This window comes from Acomys russatus, chromosome 18, assembly GCF_903995435.1.
Source record: "Acomys russatus chromosome 18, mAcoRus1.1, whole genome shotgun sequence".
In the NCBI taxonomy this organism is placed as follows: domain Eukaryota; kingdom Metazoa; phylum Chordata; class Mammalia; order Rodentia; family Muridae; genus Acomys; species Acomys russatus.
The window spans coordinates 21,854,938-21,873,778 of record NC_067154.1 but is presented as its reverse complement, the minus strand read 5'-3'; the positions used below and the strand labels follow the sequence as shown (position 1 = coordinate 21,873,778).

Genomic DNA, 18,841 nt, shown 5'->3' with positions numbered 1-18,841 from the left:
TCCCAGATTACATTTGTATTTTTTTTGTAATGTGTCTTTTGGTCAGCAAACATTTTTAATTTTATGAGGTCTGATGTTACAATTAAAAAAAAAAATAGCGCCTTCCGGATATGGTAGCACAGCATATAATCCCAGCCACTTGGAGAGAGGAGGCAGAAGGCTGGAAGAGTCCAAGTTGTTCTATACTGCAAAGGGAGAGCCTGTGGAGGTCAGGAAAGCTCAGTGGTAGAGCATGCCTACCATACATGAGGGTCTAGTTTGATGCCCAGTACTGAATCAGAAAAAAGGAAGTTGTTCTTGCATTCTGCCTGAAATCATTTTTCTCTTCACTGAGTCCTGAGGATATTTTCCTATTTGCTCCTGAAAGCACAATAGTTTTAGCTCATCCACTTAGGTCTATGTTCTATAGTTTTTTGGGTCTTGTCTGTGGTAGATAGTTATCCCAGTATCATTCTCTCCCCCTTCTCCCCTCCCCCCCATGGGGGGGCGTATCATTCTTGAAAGAACTTTCTCATTTTACTGGTATTTCTTAGAAGCCAATTTACCAAATAAGCTTGTGTCCATCTTGGGACTCTATTCTCTTTTGTTGGCTCATTTGCTCACCCTTTTATTTTGAAACATTGTCTTACCAGTTTCAAGGCCATTAAGCAAGATGGCCTCAAGATGGCTGGTAATCGTCCTGCCTCAGTCTCCTGTTCTACCACCTGTTGCCAAATTAATCTTTTCTCTTTTCCTCCGGTACTAGGACTGGTGCACTTTGCCCCTAAGCTGCATCTCAAAGCAGTTTCCATCATCATAGCTGTATAATATTTTGATGTCGTATCTTCTTTTTTTTAGATTTATTTTTATTTATTATGTATAAAGTGTTCTGCCCACATGTACGCCTGCACTCCAGAAGAGGGCACCAGCTCTCATTATAGATGGTTGTGAGCTACCATGTGGTTGCTGGGAATTGAACTGAGGACCTCTGGAAGAACAGCCTGTGGGGAACTGCAGCTGTGCTGGTATTGACCATTACTTGTTTTTGTCTGCAGTCGAAACATTACTCTGCGTTGAAACATTGTGCTCCAGTGGTTGCCTTCATTTTCCTTATTTTGAGTCTCATTATTTGGCCCTTGGTTTGCTCCCTCTTGGGGACTTTCCACAGTGCTGTTCCATTGCTGGTTCCTCCCCTATATAAGGAGTTCTGTTACTCCCAATAAACGGCATTCTCTTAGCACGAATGACCCATTGTTGTGTCGTCTTTTCAATCCGTAGACCCTCATTGTAGCCTAGACAAGCAGCGCAGGTGCTGCACAGGCAGTGCTCTTAAACTCTGAGCTATCTCTCAAGTCCAATGCCATATCTTTTTAAATATGATCTTTGTTATTGAGGCTTATATAACTGGCATGGGTTAAATTATGTCATACTTCCATATTTGCTCAAGTACCTATGGATATGACCTACTTGGAGATAACGTCTTTCTTTGGAGACAAAATAAGAGTTAGGGTAAGGCCATCCCAAGTTAGGGCAAGCTTAGTCCACGTAAGGTAGCAGTTACTAACCTTAAAAGAAGAGAAGAGACCCAAGCAAACATCATGTGACAAGCAGAATGCGAATATGTGACAATGAGGGTGACACGCTGACAAGCATGAGACACGGAAGGATGGCCTGCCCAGCCCCAAGGAGCCAAGCAGAGGCATGGAGCAGATCCTCCCTGAGGCTCTCCACAGGAAGCCGGCCTGGCCAGCACGTGATCACAGTTTTCCAGTCTTGAGAGCTCTGGGAGAGAATGCACGCCAGTTGTTGGAAATCACACAGCAGCTTAGCTATGGACAGATGCTGAGTCGTGACTCAAGCAAGCGTGAGGAATAAGTCCGTTTCTTAGATTTATAGCATCAGAATGGAGGTGGCTCCAGGTGATACTTATTTAACACAGGAGGCATTAAGGCCAAAGTTCAATTGTGAAGTTCCAAACACAACCTTCCCCCATAGGAGCTTACACAAGATGGCCATTTGGGTTTACTTATTTAGTTTTGGTTGTTTTGAGGCTTGAACCCAGAACCTCACATGTGCCAAGCACAGGCTTGTTCAATTGAACTACCTCTGTCCAGCCTCTGACATTTTTACTTTATTTTTGTCTCCTGTGATGCTGGTTACCCAGGGTTGGTTGACATAGCTGCTTCATGATATCAGAGACCCGAGACACTTTTATGTTTCTGTTGGTGCTCTGGGAAAGTGACCTTTACCTCATGGCTAAAATCCAGCTTCATGGCTGCCTGTCATCCAGATCTAGTAAGAGAGAGCAGGAGGCCACATAGGACATCTCTGTCTGCTGCCCAAAATTTAGTCACATCACCAATTTTAACTCAAGATAGACTTGCAATACACTATTTCAGAAACACATGAGTCCACTTGTTTATTTACAGATTTAACTAGAAGTTTCTTCCATAGAGTTTTTGTGAAGGAATATGGAGCACAGAAGACCAACGGGGAGGAAAGTCAGTTCTGAAAGTAAAAAAAAAAAAAAAAAAAAAAAAAGCAAATGAATTTTAGTTATACATTTCCAGGGAGGAGGGTGAGATGGCTGAAAGAAAGTGAAGAGCGAGAAGGAGGGAGCCGGAGTTCAGCCATGATAACCCAGAGGATGCAGAAAGATGAGGTTCTAAGGAGATGCTCTGGGTAAGTTTCAGGAAAAGAGCAGCCAGCAGTGTACAGAAAAGAGGCCTCTATGGTTTGAATGTGTCAGACCTTGGGGTGAGGTCTCAACTTTGAAATCTAGTTGCAAATTTGATCCTTTCTGAACTGGCTGTGGATAGAATAGAGCCCTCTCATAAGGAATTAGGGATTATCAAAGGGCTTGCTGTGAGGGGCAGTTCATTCTCTTTCCTTCTGTTTGTCATGAGAGGAAACAGCAAGCCCTCACCAGACAGCACTGGGATCCTGATCTTGGGCCTCCCAGCCTTCAGAACGGGGAGGAAGACATTTCCGACATATACAAATTACCCAGCCTGTGATATTTTGTTATACAACAGCAAAGTGGGAACCAAGGGAGAGGCTGGTTAACATAAACACCAGGTCTTTACTGCATAAGAAAGTCCTGACTCTCTGCTGCAAAACAAAGGTGACGCCATGTTTGTTTCTTGAGGCCATTGTATCCAGTGATCTCAGTGTGAGGAGGTGACGGATATGGTAAGCCTCCCCACCCCTCCTGAGGGACAAGGTCACACCTGAACGCTGAGGTCATTTACTATCTCTGTCACCACTGTCAGATGGCTGGGGGTCATAAATAGCCCTCGGGAAGGGTATGGAGGCCAGTCAGAAGGCCCTGGTGATTAAGAGTTTAAACCTTTACCTCGTTGTAGGGAAGAAATCCAGATCAACACTGAGCATTGGGATGTGTACAAGGGTGGGCTGGGAGCAACCCCAATTGATCCCCAGCTGGACAGTGGACAAAAACAAATCAAAAGCAACAGATGTGCTACCGGTACCCACTGAACTTGTAATGGCACCTTTTTTTAAAAGGCTGCAGATCCCAGCTTGGCTGCTGCTATTAGCTCAGGGCATGAGCCATGGGTGCCAGGATGAAAAACAATGCTTTGGGAGAGAGAAGAAAGAGGGTGGCTGGGTGAAAGAAGGAAGGAAGTACCTTGCCTGTGGCTTCTGGGACCTGGGTTATCTGCTTTGGGACTTGGGGCCTCTCTGGGACTGTTTAGTTCTTCTCCACATGAGGGAACTAGGGTGTGGGTAACCTCAAAGTGGCTCCGAAAGGAGACAGACCTGCCTCCATTAACCAACCAAGGGGCAGGCTAGCTACTTAGCTGACTGTGCCTCATTTTTTTCACCTGCAACCCCGAGGCAGTGATTATACCACTCAGGGTGGCTGTGGGGGCGAGACCTAGTGCATGCCACATCCTGACATCTACGAGGGTTGGAGTCACCAGATGTCTTCATATAGTGCTGTCCAAAGATTCTGTGATGATGACCGTTGATCACCTGAAAGTGTCCAGTGTCTCTGAGGGACTGAGCCATTTCACTTTATTCAGGTTTAATTGTCTTACATTTATTTATTAAAAAAAAAAAAGAAAGAAAGAAAAAAGGTTTAAGGTTTGCAGCTCTGAGGATGACCCCTCAAACCCAGGGCTCACTCAGTCTATGCAAGCATTTTATCACTAAATCACATTCCCGGCTGCTGCTAGCCGTGTGTGTGTGTGTGTGTGTGTGTGTGTGTGTGTGTGTGTGTGTGTGTGTGTGTGACACATGCAGGTATGCACACGGGTGGATGTTGTGCCTATTCAGGTCAGAAGTTAACTTCAAATGTGATTGATTCCTTGGGCACTGCCCACCTCAATTTTTGTTTTTTGTTTTTTTTTTGAGACAGGGTTTCTCTGTGTAGCTTTGCCTGGCCTGGCCTCACTTTGTAGACAGGCTGACCTTCTTGAACTCACAGCAATCCACCTGCCTCTGCTTCCTTGAGTGCTGGGATTATAGGCGTGTGCCACTGTGCCCAGCTCACCTCGATTTTAAAACAAGGTTTGTTTGTTTGTTTTTTGGCTTGGACTTCTCACTTTGGGTTAGGTTGGAGAGCTTGGACATTTGCCAGCCTCTGCTTTCTCGGTGCTGGGATTATAAGTGGGTGGTCATCCTGGTTGGTTTTTTGTTGTTGTTTGTTTGCTTGTTTTGGTTTTTCCCCATGTGGTTTGGGATCGTGAACTCAGTTCTTCGTGCTTGCACAGTAAGCACTTTACAGACAGGATTATGCTGTGGTGTTTACACCTAGGCTCCATCCTCCTTAGGACTGGGGCTATAGGCACAGGCCACCAGCAGGCCCCTTAGTTTACTTTTAGATGGCTACTGGGTCAAAAGGCAGTTGGTCACCTGGGGCAGGAACTAGACTGGACAGTGCTAGGTATGGATGGATGGCTCATTCATGTGGACCCTGTACAGAATGCATCCATCCATGCGGTGCTCTGCCTCTGAGGGTTCTTCAATTGGAAGACTGCATTCACCTCAGCCCAGGGCCTCCAGCTGTTCACTCTGTCCTTGTGCAACCTACCTAGGCCCTTGATTCCTTTATTTTTGCAGCAAGCAAGGAGGCTCTGCATTTACAGTTCCATTTTATAGAAGAGGAAACTGAAGTTCAAGGAAGCTCAGGGTAAACTCTTGGAGAACTCTGAAGGCGGCAAAGACACTTCCGTGGGTTGTCAGGGTGGCGGAGAAAGCGGGAGGGTAAATATTTGGGGCGGTAACCTGGGCCCCGGCGACACAAGTCGTCACTGCGGTTCTCCCGCGGCCGGCGCGTGGCGAGGGCGGTACCGGGCGGGGGGGGAGGGGGGACGGGGGCGGGGGGAGGGGACGACGAGGGACGGGGGGAGGGGCAGGGGCATCCCCCTAAGTCGTCTGGGACTTACTCAACGGCCCCGCCCCTCCCCGCCCATGCTTGAGTCTATAAGACTGTGTAAACTGGCGGTTGGCGGCGCAGGCGAGGAGTTAACGCTCAGGCTCAGTAAGGCGCAAGGCTTGGCCACTGGAGCGGACTGCAGTGCAAGGCGGCAGCCACCAGGGCCAACACCTCGCTGCATCTCGGCTACGAGTGTTGCTGAGCAGCTGCTCCATGAAGCCGCCCTCGGCGCACGGCAGCCCCGCGGCAGCTGCGGCCGCAGGTGAGTGCTGATTTGGGGGTATCCCCTTCACTCCTGAGCCCCGAGATCGAAGCCAGGGACCGCGTCCACACTAAGCTACACCCCCAGTCCCTGAGAACTCGAGCCAACAGGTTGGAGCAAGAGAATAGGTTTATCGGCGGTGGTCCTTTTCCACTGCCTATCCCTCCTTTCTCCATCGCCCTGGCACCCCATCCCCGGATCGCTCGTCCGAGGCAAGTTCAGCTTGGGTTCCCGAGCCGGACAAGGGACCTAGCAGGACACGTAACGGGTGCTTGCTGACTCAGACTTCCCGCCGCCACGCGCTCCAGTGAGCGAGCGTGGGCACAAGTAGGAAAGCGCGTGGGGTAGGTTAGGTGACTTCCAGGCTTTCAGCTCCACTCACGGAGGCTGCTTGTCCTCTGCGTCGGATGGTCGAGAGGTTACAAGGTAACTGACTGCGTGGCTGTCATTGGCTAACGCAGACTGAAGTTAGCAGTCCTAGGGAAAGGTGGTCGTCCCTCCCCCGGGGGCGGGGAGAATCACCTCTACTGTCCCATCAACTGAGCGCACTGTGCCCGCCCCAGCCCCGGCTATGGACTCCGCGGCCGCTGCAGACCTGACGGACGTGCTATGCGAGTTCGACGCAGTGCTGGCCGACTTCGCATCGCCCTTCCACGAGCGCCACTTCCACTATGAGGAGCACCTGGAGCGCATGAAGCGGCGCAGCAGCGCCAGCGTCAGTGACAGCAGCAGCGGCTTCAGCGACTCCGAGAGTAAGTGAAGCTCCGTTGTCTCAGGCTTCCTAGGGTTCTAGAGTCAGCTGGGTAATCTGTAAGAGGAGCATGGTGTCCAGGAAACTCAGACCCAAGGATCTACATCCCCTCTGAGATGCCTGGAGAGTTGACTTTCTGAGACTTATGCCCAGGTGTTCAGGAGCCATGAAAGCGATCTTGGGGGGAGGATACTGTACTCTTGGAGGGCTGTGGGTCTACCTGTCATGGCAGGTGTGTGTCATGAGGCATGAGGGCTTGTGCGGCCAGCCAGAACTCCTGGGAGCCTGGCCAGGCCTTCCAACAAATTTCCCGCCTTTCTCCCTGCGCTTTATTTTTTAATTTTATTGAGACCTTTCCTGGGTGATCTATATAGCTGAGGATGACCTTGAACCCCTGATCCTTCTTCCTTGGGGTTCAGGGCGCTAGGAATAAGCGGAGTGCCACCACATTCAATTTAGGCAGTGCTGGGGGATCAGACCTAAGTCTTCTTGCAGGCCAGGCAAACACTACATTAACAGCACCCTCCTTTTCCTTTTCCAGAATGGGTGTTGGGGGACTTGGGGACACGGGCGAGCACAATAATGAAACATTTTGTGAAACCGAAATGATTTCCTAAGTTGCTGGTTTTGGAATTTTTGAAATAACTTCATTCACTTTCTGTTGAGCTCCCAGCCTCTTTCACCACTCCAGGCAGTTTTGAAACAATCCCCTCTGGGCTGTTGAGTTCAAGTACAGGTTTTCAGGCAGGCCCACCCTCCAGGTTGCTGCTAGAGGTTTGTCCTGGCAACCTTTCCCACAATGCCTCTGTCCTAACAACTTTGGTAGAAAGAAAAGGGGGGAGGGGGAAGGGGAGAGGGAGGATTGGTTTCAAGTGACCTGCAAGATTGTGGATATCTATTTAGGTATCAAACAGTAAATTTGGTGGCTTCTTATTGTTACATAATTGTTTTCAAATCCTGGCTTATTTACTGTTTTTCAATGTGAACTTTAAATTCTGTTTGTTAGCTAGGGTAGTGTGGCAGGCCTTTAATCCCAGTATTTGGGAGGCAGAGGCAGGTGGATCTCTGAATTTGAGGCCAGTCTGGTCTACAGAGATACCCCGTCTTAAAAAAACAGATTGTTTGTTCATGAGCACTTACTTAGTTCCTAGGTAGGTCTCAGGCTCAGATTTCACCTGTGCTCTTCCTCATTGTGAGAGTAAAAGCCATGTTATTGTTTTGAAATCTAGAGAGTTCCTTTTTGTTGCTGGATGGTGATTTAGCGTGAGCCTTGAGTCTGAGCTGTCCCCCGTGAGAAGGGATAGCATCCGTTCCTGACAGTGATGATAACCTGATACCCTGGTCAGGACTTCTTGAGTCAGTACCCTGAGCTCCATCTTGGTTTTCCTTAGCAGCCTGCATAGATCACCACATGACTTAGGAGGTGAAATGGGGTGGAAGAGGGTGTGTAAACTGTTCTTTTCCATTCAGAGCTTTTGAATTTTGATGCTAACGACCTGATGGCTTATTCTCAGCAGTCAGGTGAAGCCTTGCCTTAGAAACGTGTCTCCACACCTGTGGTGTAACTTGAATATATCTCCTCCCACTGGGTTGAGGAACAAGTTATTCTTGTATAAACTCTATTCTCCGCAGATGAGAAAGTAGGGTCTGTCACTGCTGCTCCGTGGCGAGGGACCTTGCTAAGTCACAGCCTTCACATGAATTAGGGTCTGAATTTGTGCAATTAAGGTGGACAGCACCCCCCCCCCCCCCCGCCAGGTCTGTTAGGAGATATTTCAGGTCTAGAATGTGTTTTTAGGCATCTTAAAAGGAGAATGCACACTTTCTTTTTTTCTTTTTTTTCTTCTTCTTTTTCTTTTCTTTTTCTTTTTTCTTTTCTTTTTTTTTTTTTTTTTTTTTTGAGACAAATCATTTGGGAGATAGTTGATATAATTTGTAGTTTTTCTTAGGGCCTATTCTGTGTATTTCTTTCTGCCTTTGTTGTTAAGCTTTAGTTTGGCTGGTAGAGAAGCAATGGTAAGCATCTAAGAAAGCACTGATGACCTTGGTCTTTGCTGTCAGTGTGGTTTGTTCCCTGCATGACTGCTTAGAAATAGTCTTGGCAGGGATTTGTGTGCATCTAAATAATGCTTTCTTGGGGACACATAATATGTATGTCCTAATTGTCTCCAGGGGTGGAGCGCTGACATTTGTTATACTCATTTCTCCTTAGGTGGGTTTAACAAAATTATCACTCACTATGTCCCAAATTTTATCTCGCGTGTTAATGTATGCTTCTACTGGCTGATTATATTGACTTAAGCTTTAAAAGATGGAACCAGCCTAGTGTGGGGAGCCAAGGCAGGCAGATCGCTGTGAGTTCAAAGCCAGCCTGGTTTACAAAGTGAGTCCAGGATGGCCAAGCTACACAGAGAAACTTATGTCCAGAAAAACCAACTCCCCCCTCCCCACCGCCAAAAAAATAGAACCAAGTGTAATTCTTAAATATTGGGGTTTCACATAGATGTATTCTTTAGGGGGGAAATGTTCTCCTATTTAATAGGAGAGGCCTGAGGTCTACTGTGCGTGCTGTGGCTATGAGTGTGTTGTAGATATCTGGGGAGAATGATGAACTGGGTTCTTTAGTGTAGCAAGACTTACAGCATCTACGTAATTTTTATTAGAATATTTCCAGTCTGGCCCCGAGAAAGGAGACCTTAGGGACCCTAGAAACCAGAATGATGGCTAATTGAGCTGAGGAGCCTGGAGCTTGAACTTGTCGAGATGTGAAAGAATGAGGCCAGGTAGGGGCCCTCTGGACACCTGGTAGCGTGAGAAGAACTGAGTGAGTGACAGGTCTTATACCATGATGCCTGCCAAAGTAATGCTCAGGGCCATTCCGGGGGGGGGGGGGGGGGTGGGGGGGCGGGGTGGTGGGGCTGGGCCACAAGGGTCCAACAGAGACCCAGAACTTAGAATTGGAGGAAGACCCCGCATCCTTGCCACTCGCCTGGGTGCAGTGACACAGACCCAGGGCTTTCTTTTTCTTGGTTAATTACTATGGTTCTCATGCTGCAGATGTGTGGAGCTGGTCTATATTTACAGGCGCTCTGGGCAAGGCTCTCTGTCTGTGGTTTTACTTTCCTCTGCAGTAGAACATGCCTGTTCTAACCTGAAATTACCTTCCAACTCCCCAAACTAAAAAAATAAAAATTAAAACACACACACACACACACACACACACACACACACACACATATATATGCCTTTCTTTTAAATAAGGCTTCTGTTTGTGCTATGGTACACTTGATGGGTAGACCTAAAGTTGGGGGTTTGTGTGTATATAAGATGCTTTTATTTCTTCTGATGCTCCTTTAGCAGACCCAGTCCCAGAATCTGAGACTTCAGTGCATTAAATGGACCAGGAGTTTAAAGGACATTTGTAGTGGGGATTTGAGCTAGTCAGGTGGGCCTTCAGAGCAATTTAAAGTAGATGTTTTAAGGTCTACTTTACCACATATGAAGGGTCCCCAAATCATCACTGTTGGCTTTCTTGATCGTGACAACTAATAAGAGCACCAGATAGCAGGGTGGGGCGGCAATACATGTCTGTGCTATCAGCCAGAGACACACGCTGTCTTCTTAGCAGGCTGGATGAATATCATTTTTGCAAGAACTAGCATTTTAGGGAAAGAACAGAGCAGGAGGCCTGTTCATCTACCACAACCTCTAGCATGAGAGTCAGAAGTTCAGAGTTTGGGTATCTCTGTATTGGGGGTTTGTTCTTTGTTACCTCTGAAGAGAAACTTTAAAATGAACATTTTTTAAAATGCTGCAATCCTAAAACTTGGGGAAGCCAGGGCTCAGAATCTTGTTCTATTGTCCTCAATGATAATGCCTTTCTTCCTGGGCCTGATGGCTTTGCTAGGAACTCAGAAACTAAATCATTATGAAGCCACAGCACCATACGTAGGACACCTAGGTGGCTATTGCCTGTCACGTGCTCTGTGCTCCTCATCCTCTTCGCAGTGGCACGGCTTCAGCGACATGGGGTCAAGCAAACATAGAGAGAGGGTAGAAACATGGTGTGGCGTTGAGCTGCCAGGATGTGAAAGTGTGTGTACGTGTGTGGGCGTGTGTGTGTGTGTGCATGCTTGTATGCATGTGTGCACATGTACGTGTGTGTGTGTGTGTGTGTGTGTGTGTGTGTGTGTGTGTCTCGGGGAGCAGGGAAAGGGAACTGAACTCAGGCTACACTGCCTCTGTGTGTATATGTTTATACAGATGCTTTATTTTATCCCCTCTACCTCCCTCGTTGTGAGAGCATTGTGAGTTCATCAGCAATAGTTTATTTGTCATGTGAAAATCAGGTTCTGTCCATAGTTTCTGATCTTGAGGAAAATGCTTGGGTTAAGAAATCTCTTCATATGGACTAGATTTTGAAAGGTCAAAGACAAGGCAAGATGGTCCCCTGGGACTCTGGTTTCTTCCCCAGAGTCTTTCCTTGCTGTCTGGGTTGAGAGCTCCCTCTCTCCTCTTTGGGTGTTCTTTTTTTTTTTTTTTTAACAGAATTAATCCACTTTATTTTTCTTGTCAAATGCCTTATGTGGTAGCCACAGCTGGAGCCTGGGTCCTCTGAACAGACACTCTGGTGTGGGTTTTCACAAGATGATCAGTGAATTCCTGATAAGGAGACTTGGTGAACACAGTTTCTTTCCAGAGGTCGGGTGTCAGGTAGCTGTAGGTCTTGGAAATGGCATCAGAAGTGGCCTTAGCAAAGTTGCCCAGGGTGACAGTACAGCCCCTGGCTGATGTGTAGCAGTCATCAATACCGGCCATCATCACTAGCTTCTTGGGCACAGGAGCTGAGACAATGCCAGTGCCTTTGGGGGCAGGGATGAGACACCAAAACAGAGCCACAGTGGCCTGTCACCTTGCATGGAATAGTGTGTGGCTTGCCAATCTTGTTCCCCCAGTAACCTCTCCACACAGAGACGATGGAAAGCTTGGCCAAGATGATGGCCCCTCGGATAGCAGTGGCTACCTCCTTGGAGCGCCTAACACCAAGACCAACGTGACCATTGTAGTCCCCAATAGCGACAAAAGCCTTGAACCTGGTCCGCTGGCCAGCCCGTGTCTGCTTCTGCACTGGCATGATCTTGAGAACCTCATCCTTTAGGGATGCGCCCAGGAAAAAGTCAATAATCTTGGACTCCTTAATGGGCAGGGAGAACAGATAACGTCCTCCAAGGACTTGATCTTCATATCCTTAACCAGAAGGCCCAGTTTGGTGATGGGGATCCCCTAAGACTGCTGCCGAATCCTCCTGAAGCCTCCTCGCCCTCCTAATCCTGGGCCCCCGGGTCCTCCGGGCCCTCCCGCTGCACCGGCGTCATCCACCATTTGGTGTTTTCCTGAGGAAGAAGAAGCCTCTTTGGGTGTCCTTATCTCTGTCATTCTGTTTTGGAGTGGCCTTTTCCATGTTGAGGTTATTGCCTCTTTAAACAGCCAATAGTAGTTGGCCCGACTGCTTAGGAGGTGAGCTAACCTGGCGTGTCCCCATTCCTAATCCTGAGGGATAATTATATGTGGATGTGAACTTTATGGAGATTTGGAGCTGGACAGAAGTGAAGTTCAAAGCTAGAGTAAGGTCTGCGGTATATGCAGGGTGGGGTGGAATGAGGTGTGGTCTAGAAAGTGGCTTTTAAGTGCCAGCTGTTCTGAGAGATAGAGAGCAGGGAGAGGGTTGGCCTTTAAGTTCTGGACTAGTGAGCCTCAGGGCTACAACCCTGGCGTAAGGATGGCATGATGTTCATGGGTGTCTTTCAGAGACAAGGAGAAGGTGGCAAGGGGTTTGGTATTCCCTCCTGGGTCTCTCTACTTTTCTTGATGACTCTGTCTTCTTCGCTTCATGTGTTTCTCAGTCTGTATGTGTGGTGACCCCCTCTAGTCATTGACAGCGATAAACAGTGATGCCCCTCCAGGGATTTGGAACAGACGTGCGTGCTTGCTGTGCAGGACATCACTACTGCTACTGTGTTCCTACAGGCAGAGTCGGCCAAAAACAAACAAACAAAAAGACAAGCAGAAGAGCTTCCAAGTCAAGTTCTAGAGAGTTCCAGCATCCTAAGATATACTAATAGGAGGGCCATGAAGCATCCCAGGGAAGTAGGGCTAAGGCCTACTTCCTGTTTCTTCACCATAGGACTTCTCAGGGCAGTCATAGTGGGAGTGATCAGTGCTGATCTTGGTGTTGCCAGTGAACATAGTTGGTCACACATTTGAGGGACCAGCATTCTAGGAGAGGAATCGGGGTGAGTTACGATATTTTTGGAGAGGAAATATGAGTTTACGGTTCAGTGGTGAGGACCTCAGTACAGGTTCATCGTTAAAGCCCTGAAAAATGACTGGGCTGGAACTCTTGCAGGAAGGAAGGAAAGATCATGAGGCCTGCTCCTGAGGATCTCCTTGGCATATTTGGGAAAGTGGGGTTGGTGGGTATGCAGGCCAGAAAAAAAAAAAAAAAAATGACAAGAGGGCAGCTGGGTCCCTCTGGTCAGAAGGCAGAGGAAAAGGAGCCAGGCGAGATAACTTTAACATGAGGAGGTATGGTAGCCTGTTAGGGATGGAGCCCAATTCTGACATGACTAGAAACTTCTTTCAGAAACCCGATTTCCTTTTATTTTGTAAGAAATAATTTAAACAAGTTCATTTTGAGTTAACAGACCTAAAGCAAGCCAGGTGGTGGTGGAGCACGCCTTTAATCCCAGCACTTGGGAGGCAGAGGCAGGCAAATCTCTGTGAGTTCGAGGCCATCCTGGTCTACAAAGTGAGCCCAGGACAACCAAGGCTACACAGAGAAACTCTGTCTTGAAAAACCCAAAAAGAAAAAACAAAACAAAACAAAACTCGACTTAAAGCAAGATGTGATTCCTCTCCCTGAACTAGAGAGAAATGGCATGAAGGACAGGAGGTGCAGGGACCTGGCCTGGCCCTCGTGACTCATCTGCTCACCTGAAGGGCCTTCCCAGAGCTCCTGCTGCACCCTGCCTGCCTTTGCTTTCTGTTTTAACCAGAAAATCAGCTTCCTCACCACCACCTCTGGGGCCACATCCTGCTTCCGTTAACCTCTTTCTCTGAGCCTCTTGTGTTACCTCCTCAGAGCAGGGCTGGCTTCTTCCTCCTCTGTGGGACTTTAAAAAATCTCAGAACCAAGAAGGGACTAGAAGGATTGTCCAGTCCACCCTTTTGTCTTATTGGTGGGTAAACTGAGGCCCAGAATATGGTCTCTTTTTAAACACCCTTGAGTACTCAGTAGTTGAGTTGGTGCTGGCCGTGGTGCAGCCCCGGCCTGGCTGGGACTTTGCCTGCTGCTGCTCTGACATTTGGGGCATAAGAATAGAAAAGAGCTGTGAAGTCCCTCAATTGTAATGGATGAACAGCCAAGAGCAAAAAAAAAAAAAAAAACCAAACAAACAAAAAAAAAAAAAAAACCCGATCTTTGACTCCAGTTTCTCAGAGACAAGAGTGCAGAGTCTTGAGGAACTGTGTAGTCAAGACTCAGGAACAAGGGCTGGAGAGATGGCTCAGTGGTTAAGAGCACTGCCTGCTCTTCCAAAGGACCCGGGTTCAATTCCCAGCACCCACATGGCAGCTCACAACTGTCTGTAACTCCAAGATCTGATGCTCCCATACCAATGGACATAAATTAAAATTAAATTAAATATTAAAAAAAAAAAAAGAAAGACTCAGGAACAAGGAGGGAACTTATTAGACACGGGACCCAACATTGTGTTTATATTTGAAAGGTGCTTAGAAGGAAGAGAACATTTTTCATGAAAGATGATACCATATTTTGGGTGTGTAAATTTGATCTTTTTTGTGTGTGTGTATGAGTGTTCTGCCTGTATGCATGTCTGTGCACCACTTGTGTGCCTGGTGCCCGAAGAGACCAAAAAAAGGGCATTAGATCCCTAGAACTGTAGTTACAGGTTGTTGTGAGCTGCCGGGTGGGTGTTGGGAATTGAACCCATGTCCTCTGGAAAAAGCAACTAGCTCTTAACTAATGAGTCATCTCTTCAGTGCCCTGCCCCCTTTTCTTTATTAAAGACAGAATCTCATCTATTTTTAGGTGTCAGAATGGCCTCAAACTCAGTATGTAGCTGAGGATGACCTTAAGTTTCTGACCCCCATGTTTCTACTTCCAGAGTGCGAGGATCATTGGTGTGGCCTTGACTGCTGTGCCACTGATGCAGTCCAGGGGTCTTGCTTAGGTTTGTTTTCTCTGCCAGCCAAAAAATTAAAAGGCAGGAAAAATCTTGAGGGCCACAGGAGCAGTGTAGAAGTCTCAGACAGGAGCAGACAGAATTAGCAGTTGAAAATGGTGATTATTGGGGAGGAGAGGAAACACATACATGCAGCAGACACATGGAGAAAAAGGCACTCTGAAAGGCAGAGGCCAAAAAAAAATCCAGACTCTTCTCAAGGGCTGGGTGTTGTTTTTGTTTGTTTGTTATTGTTGCTGGGTTTTTTTTTTTTTTTTTTTTTTTTTGGTTGGTTTTGTTTTGTTGTTGTTTTAAGACTTGGCAGAGTTTTCCTCCCCTAATTTAGGGTTGGCCAGTTTGAAGGCAGATAGGATGGTTGATTGGCCTACAAATGCTGTGTAACAAGTCCTGATCCAGCCTTGAACTTGTTGAGCCAGTCCTTCAGCAGAAAACCTGCTGCTGGGAGGCAAAAGCCTACAAGGCCTTCGGTTTAAGATGCCAGTTTTTTTGTGTCAAGTCAGGAGGCGGAGGAAGAAGCCAGGCAGCCATTTTGGAAGTTCACCATCTCTATTACCTAACCCTAACCGTGACCCCTCTGTCTATCTGTCTGCCTACCAGGAAGTCTTGTCTATCTCCTAGTCTTTCACCACTGTGCCTAAATTATGTGGTCCTGGGGCTTGAGCCGTGGGCTTCATGCCTTCTGGACAAGCGCCCTACCAACTATGCCACATCATATTGCAACCCTCATGCCATCAGCCCGGACCTGGCTGGATAGCTGGCCAGTAGACTAGCACAGGTCTGCTCCTATTAGTCCATCACACTTATTTAGAGGAACAAGGCTTGCCAGTGTACTCAACTGGATATACACAATCACACTGTACACACACACACACACACACACACACACACACACACACACACACACTTCCCTGCTTTAGTACATTCAGGGCCTACACGGAAAACTGGCCTGCTTTCTTTAATACAGATCTGCAACATCTGGTTCTTTTGGTTGGTTGGTTGGTTTTTGTTTTTCGAGACAGGGTTTCTCTGTGTGATAGCCCCGGCTGTCCTAGACTCACTTATGTAGACCAGGCTGGCCTCAAACTCACAGTCATTCGCCTACCTCTGCCTCCCGAGTGCTAGTGCTGGGATCAAAGGTGTGCACCAACCACGTCTGGTTCTTTGGGAGATTATCTGCTGGGTACTCTAGACCGGCAGGGGTGTGGTTCTCGGAGTGCAGCTCCTAATGAATATGGCTTCCTCCCTTCAAGGTGCAGACTCGCTGTACAGGGACAGCTTCAGCTTCAGTGATGAGAAGGTGAACTCTCCAACCAACTCCACTCCGGCTCTGCTGTCCTCCACTGTCACTCCCCGGAAAGGTGAGCTCAGCAACTGGACTGTCTTTCTGCTCTTTAATTCCTCCCCGGCCCCACCCCCTTTCTCTTTATCCTCAACTAGGCTTTTATGGCCTATAAAGCAAATAGATGGGACCTATGGGGCAGGGCGGCAGAGTGCACAGTGAAATGCATTGTTTCCTGGGATTTTGGCCATGCGTCTTGTGGCAGAGGGGAGTGCTTCTCATGTTCCTCCCAGACTAGCTTGGTTTCAGAATGTAAAAAACGCAGCGATTTGGCTTTGCAACAACAAGAGGGTTCTTTTTTAAGTTCATTAGCTGTTTACAACCAGTGCTTTTGGGGTGACCAATTTAGCAGTTGCCATTATGAGGTAAGAATGGTCTACCACGTGGGCGCTGAGATGGCGCAGTGGGTAAAGGTGCCCTCTGCCAAGCCAACCAGTGGGCTTTAGTCTCCAGGACCTACTTAGTGGGTGGATGTCCTCTGATCCCCACACGGCACATGTATGCACACATACGTATACATACATACACATATCAAATAAATAAAGAGATGTGTTTTTTTAAGGATTAAAATGGACATGATTCAAAACAGCCGCTCCACCCTGTCTCTGCTTAGATATTAATAGACTGAAGAGGGTTTAAAGATTCATGAGCCGGGTTCTTGGTTTTTGGAACTGGCAACTCTCACCAGCTAGAGAGCTGAATGTTCTGTTATATTGGACAGACGCCCTTTGGAGAACAAAAGGAGGTTCCCCCTCCAAGGAGAGTTGAACAAGCTGAAAATAGCTGTAAAATGCAATACAAACGGAGCCAACTTTACAAGAAATGGGAAGATTCCATCACTCGTCTCCCTCTGGTGTTCAAACAGAACTTCGCTCTTTCTTGAACGAGATATTTTTTATTTCCCTTCTCAACACAAATGTTAGCGGCCATGGGGCATTCAGCCATTGTTCAGCCTCCAATCTGTAATGGATCTACAGAGGCTAGAGACCGGCTTAGATGGTGCTCAGGCCTGCTACCTGAGCCCCCAGAGGAGGCGATTACAGAAGGAAAAAGAGGCCCTTCTGGCGAGTGGACTTGAAAGTTACAAACAATGAGCTGTTTGTAGCCAGCAAAGGGTGACTAAGGAAAATATTTAGCAATGCATTTCAAGGAGGGCATGAATGACAAAACCATACAGAAGAAAATAAAACACAAGACCTTCAGCTGCAGAGACAGCACGGTCTAGACAAAAGCTCTGCGCTACTCTGATATGGGTCAAGAAAGACTGTCATGGTCCCTGTTCCACTTTGCGACCAAACAGTAGTAGTTTTACACTTGTGTCGCATTGAGAATTGTCCTCCAGGAACAGCGCAAGCAAATCATTTGCAAAAATGATATTCAGCCAGTCTGCTAAGAAGACAGCAGTGTGTCTCTGGCTGATAGCACAGACATGTATTGCTGCCCCACCCTGCTATCTGGTGCTCTTATTCTCACAATCAAGAAACTCAACAGTGATGATTTGGGGACCCTTCATATGTGGTAAAGTAGACCTTAGAACATCTACGTTAAACTGCACTGAAGGTCCACCTGACGGTCCCCCAGACTTTTAAGACGTCGAGAGACCCATCTTACAGCTTAGGCAGGTGGCTGGGGGTAGAAGAGAGTTACAGGAGAAACACTGAGGCTAACCTCCAGGTCAGTTGCTGAGATGAAAGTAAATGTAAGGTAGACTGGAAGGTCAGGTGCAGGGCATACTCCCATGAGCTCTCTGAAGACAGACAATAGGTTTCCGTAGTCCAGAAACTCATCATCCCTGGGAAAACCCGTATCAGCTGTGTCAGAGAGGGAAGCCTAACTCCTGTCTATTTTGCAGCCAAACTAGGTGACACAAAAGAACTCGAAGACTTCATTGCTGACCTGGACAGAACATTAGCAAGTGAGTATATGCTTGGTTAAAAAAACATCACAAGGGAGCCCTGAGCCACGCCTTTGATAACATGCTATGATGTTTCCCAGCTTGCTTGGGGGCAGGAAGTTACATCATAAGGCTGCTCTGGCTATAAAAGCAGGGCCCCAGTGGCTCAGAAAGCAGTTTGGAGGATAAGCTTGCAGCAAGGTAGCTGGAGTGGCTTTCCTCACTGTGCAAACAGGTCAGCAGTGTACAGTGACGTACTGCTTGGAAAACAGAATGAGGGCTTTGCTGAGGAGATAGTTTGCCAGTCCTGAGAGAAGAGAGCAGACTGATCACACATGCATTCCTCCAGCGAGCTAGAGGGGGGTTCTGCTCAGGGTGATTTGCCCAGATTTCATCAGGAGCCTGAGGAGAGATCTGACTTTTGTAAAGGTTGAGTGCCAAAGAGAGACATGGTCTGGGGTAGACCAGGCCAACGTGCCAGTGACCCAGATTCAGCACACAGATACACGCTGTGAATTTGGGGGTTACATTGTCATTGTTACTATTTAGTGTGGCCCCTCAAACTGAAGACATCGAGTCAAAATTGCAGTGTGTGTGTGGGGTGTTAGAGGTAGGCCCTGCCACACTATCCTCCCGCACACTCTACTTCAAAAGGACAAGATTGCAGGAGGCAGTGGATCAGCCCCAGATTGCAGGGTTCAGGGTGTTAGCATTTCTCCTAATGGGGGACTTGCTACACTTTGGAGAACTTTTGTTCTGGTTTCTTAATTACTTAGTGGAAGTGATCCTTTTTCTGTAGGAAGCACTCTTACGTTTTTTACTCTGCCGAATAGGTAAAATCTAAACATTTCGAGCCGGAAGTTAATTTTAAAATAGTCTGTTTAAAATAGCCATGTTCTTAACACTCTCTCACTCTGTATTTGCTTGATGGTTTTATTGCCCCTTTTCCTT

At 47.4% G+C, this 18,841-nt stretch overlaps 1 protein-coding gene across 2 annotated transcripts; it reads left to right on the top strand.

The window, feature by feature from the left end:
* The first annotated feature begins 5,493 nt into the window (after window positions 1–5,493).
* On the top strand, window positions 5,494–17,996 carry Rgcc (regulator of cell cycle). 2 transcript variants are annotated; one of them, XM_051160867.1, is made up of 4 exons: window positions 5,494–5,642; window positions 6,206–6,394; window positions 15,908–16,015; window positions 17,849–17,996. In XM_051160867.1, exons 1-4 carry the CDS (start codon window positions 5,594–5,596, stop codon window positions 17,929–17,931), a joined length of 429 nt encoding a protein of 142 aa, XP_051016824.1. In that variant the 5' UTR covers window positions 5,494–5,593; the 3' UTR covers window positions 17,932–17,996. The 2 variants fall into 2 exon arrangements, with proteins under 2 accessions (XP_051016824.1, XP_051016825.1); XM_051160868.1 differs by lacking the exon at window positions 17,849–17,996 and adding an exon at window positions 16,718–16,919.
* The last annotated feature ends 845 nt before the right edge of the window (window positions 17,997–18,841 follow it).

Coding starts and splice junctions, on each gene's coding strand:
- Rgcc (XM_051160867.1), top strand. CDS start 5,594: ATGAAGCCGCCCTCGGCGCACGGCAGCCCCGCGGCAGCTGCGGCCGCA. Junction 5,643..6,205: donor CGCGGCAGCTGCGGCCGCAG/GTGAGTGCTGAT, acceptor TGCCCGCCCCAG/CCCCGGCTATGGACTCCGCG. Junction 6,395..15,907: donor CGGCTTCAGCGACTCCGAGA/GTAAGTGAAGCT, acceptor CCTCCCTTCAAG/GTGCAGACTCGCTGTACAGG.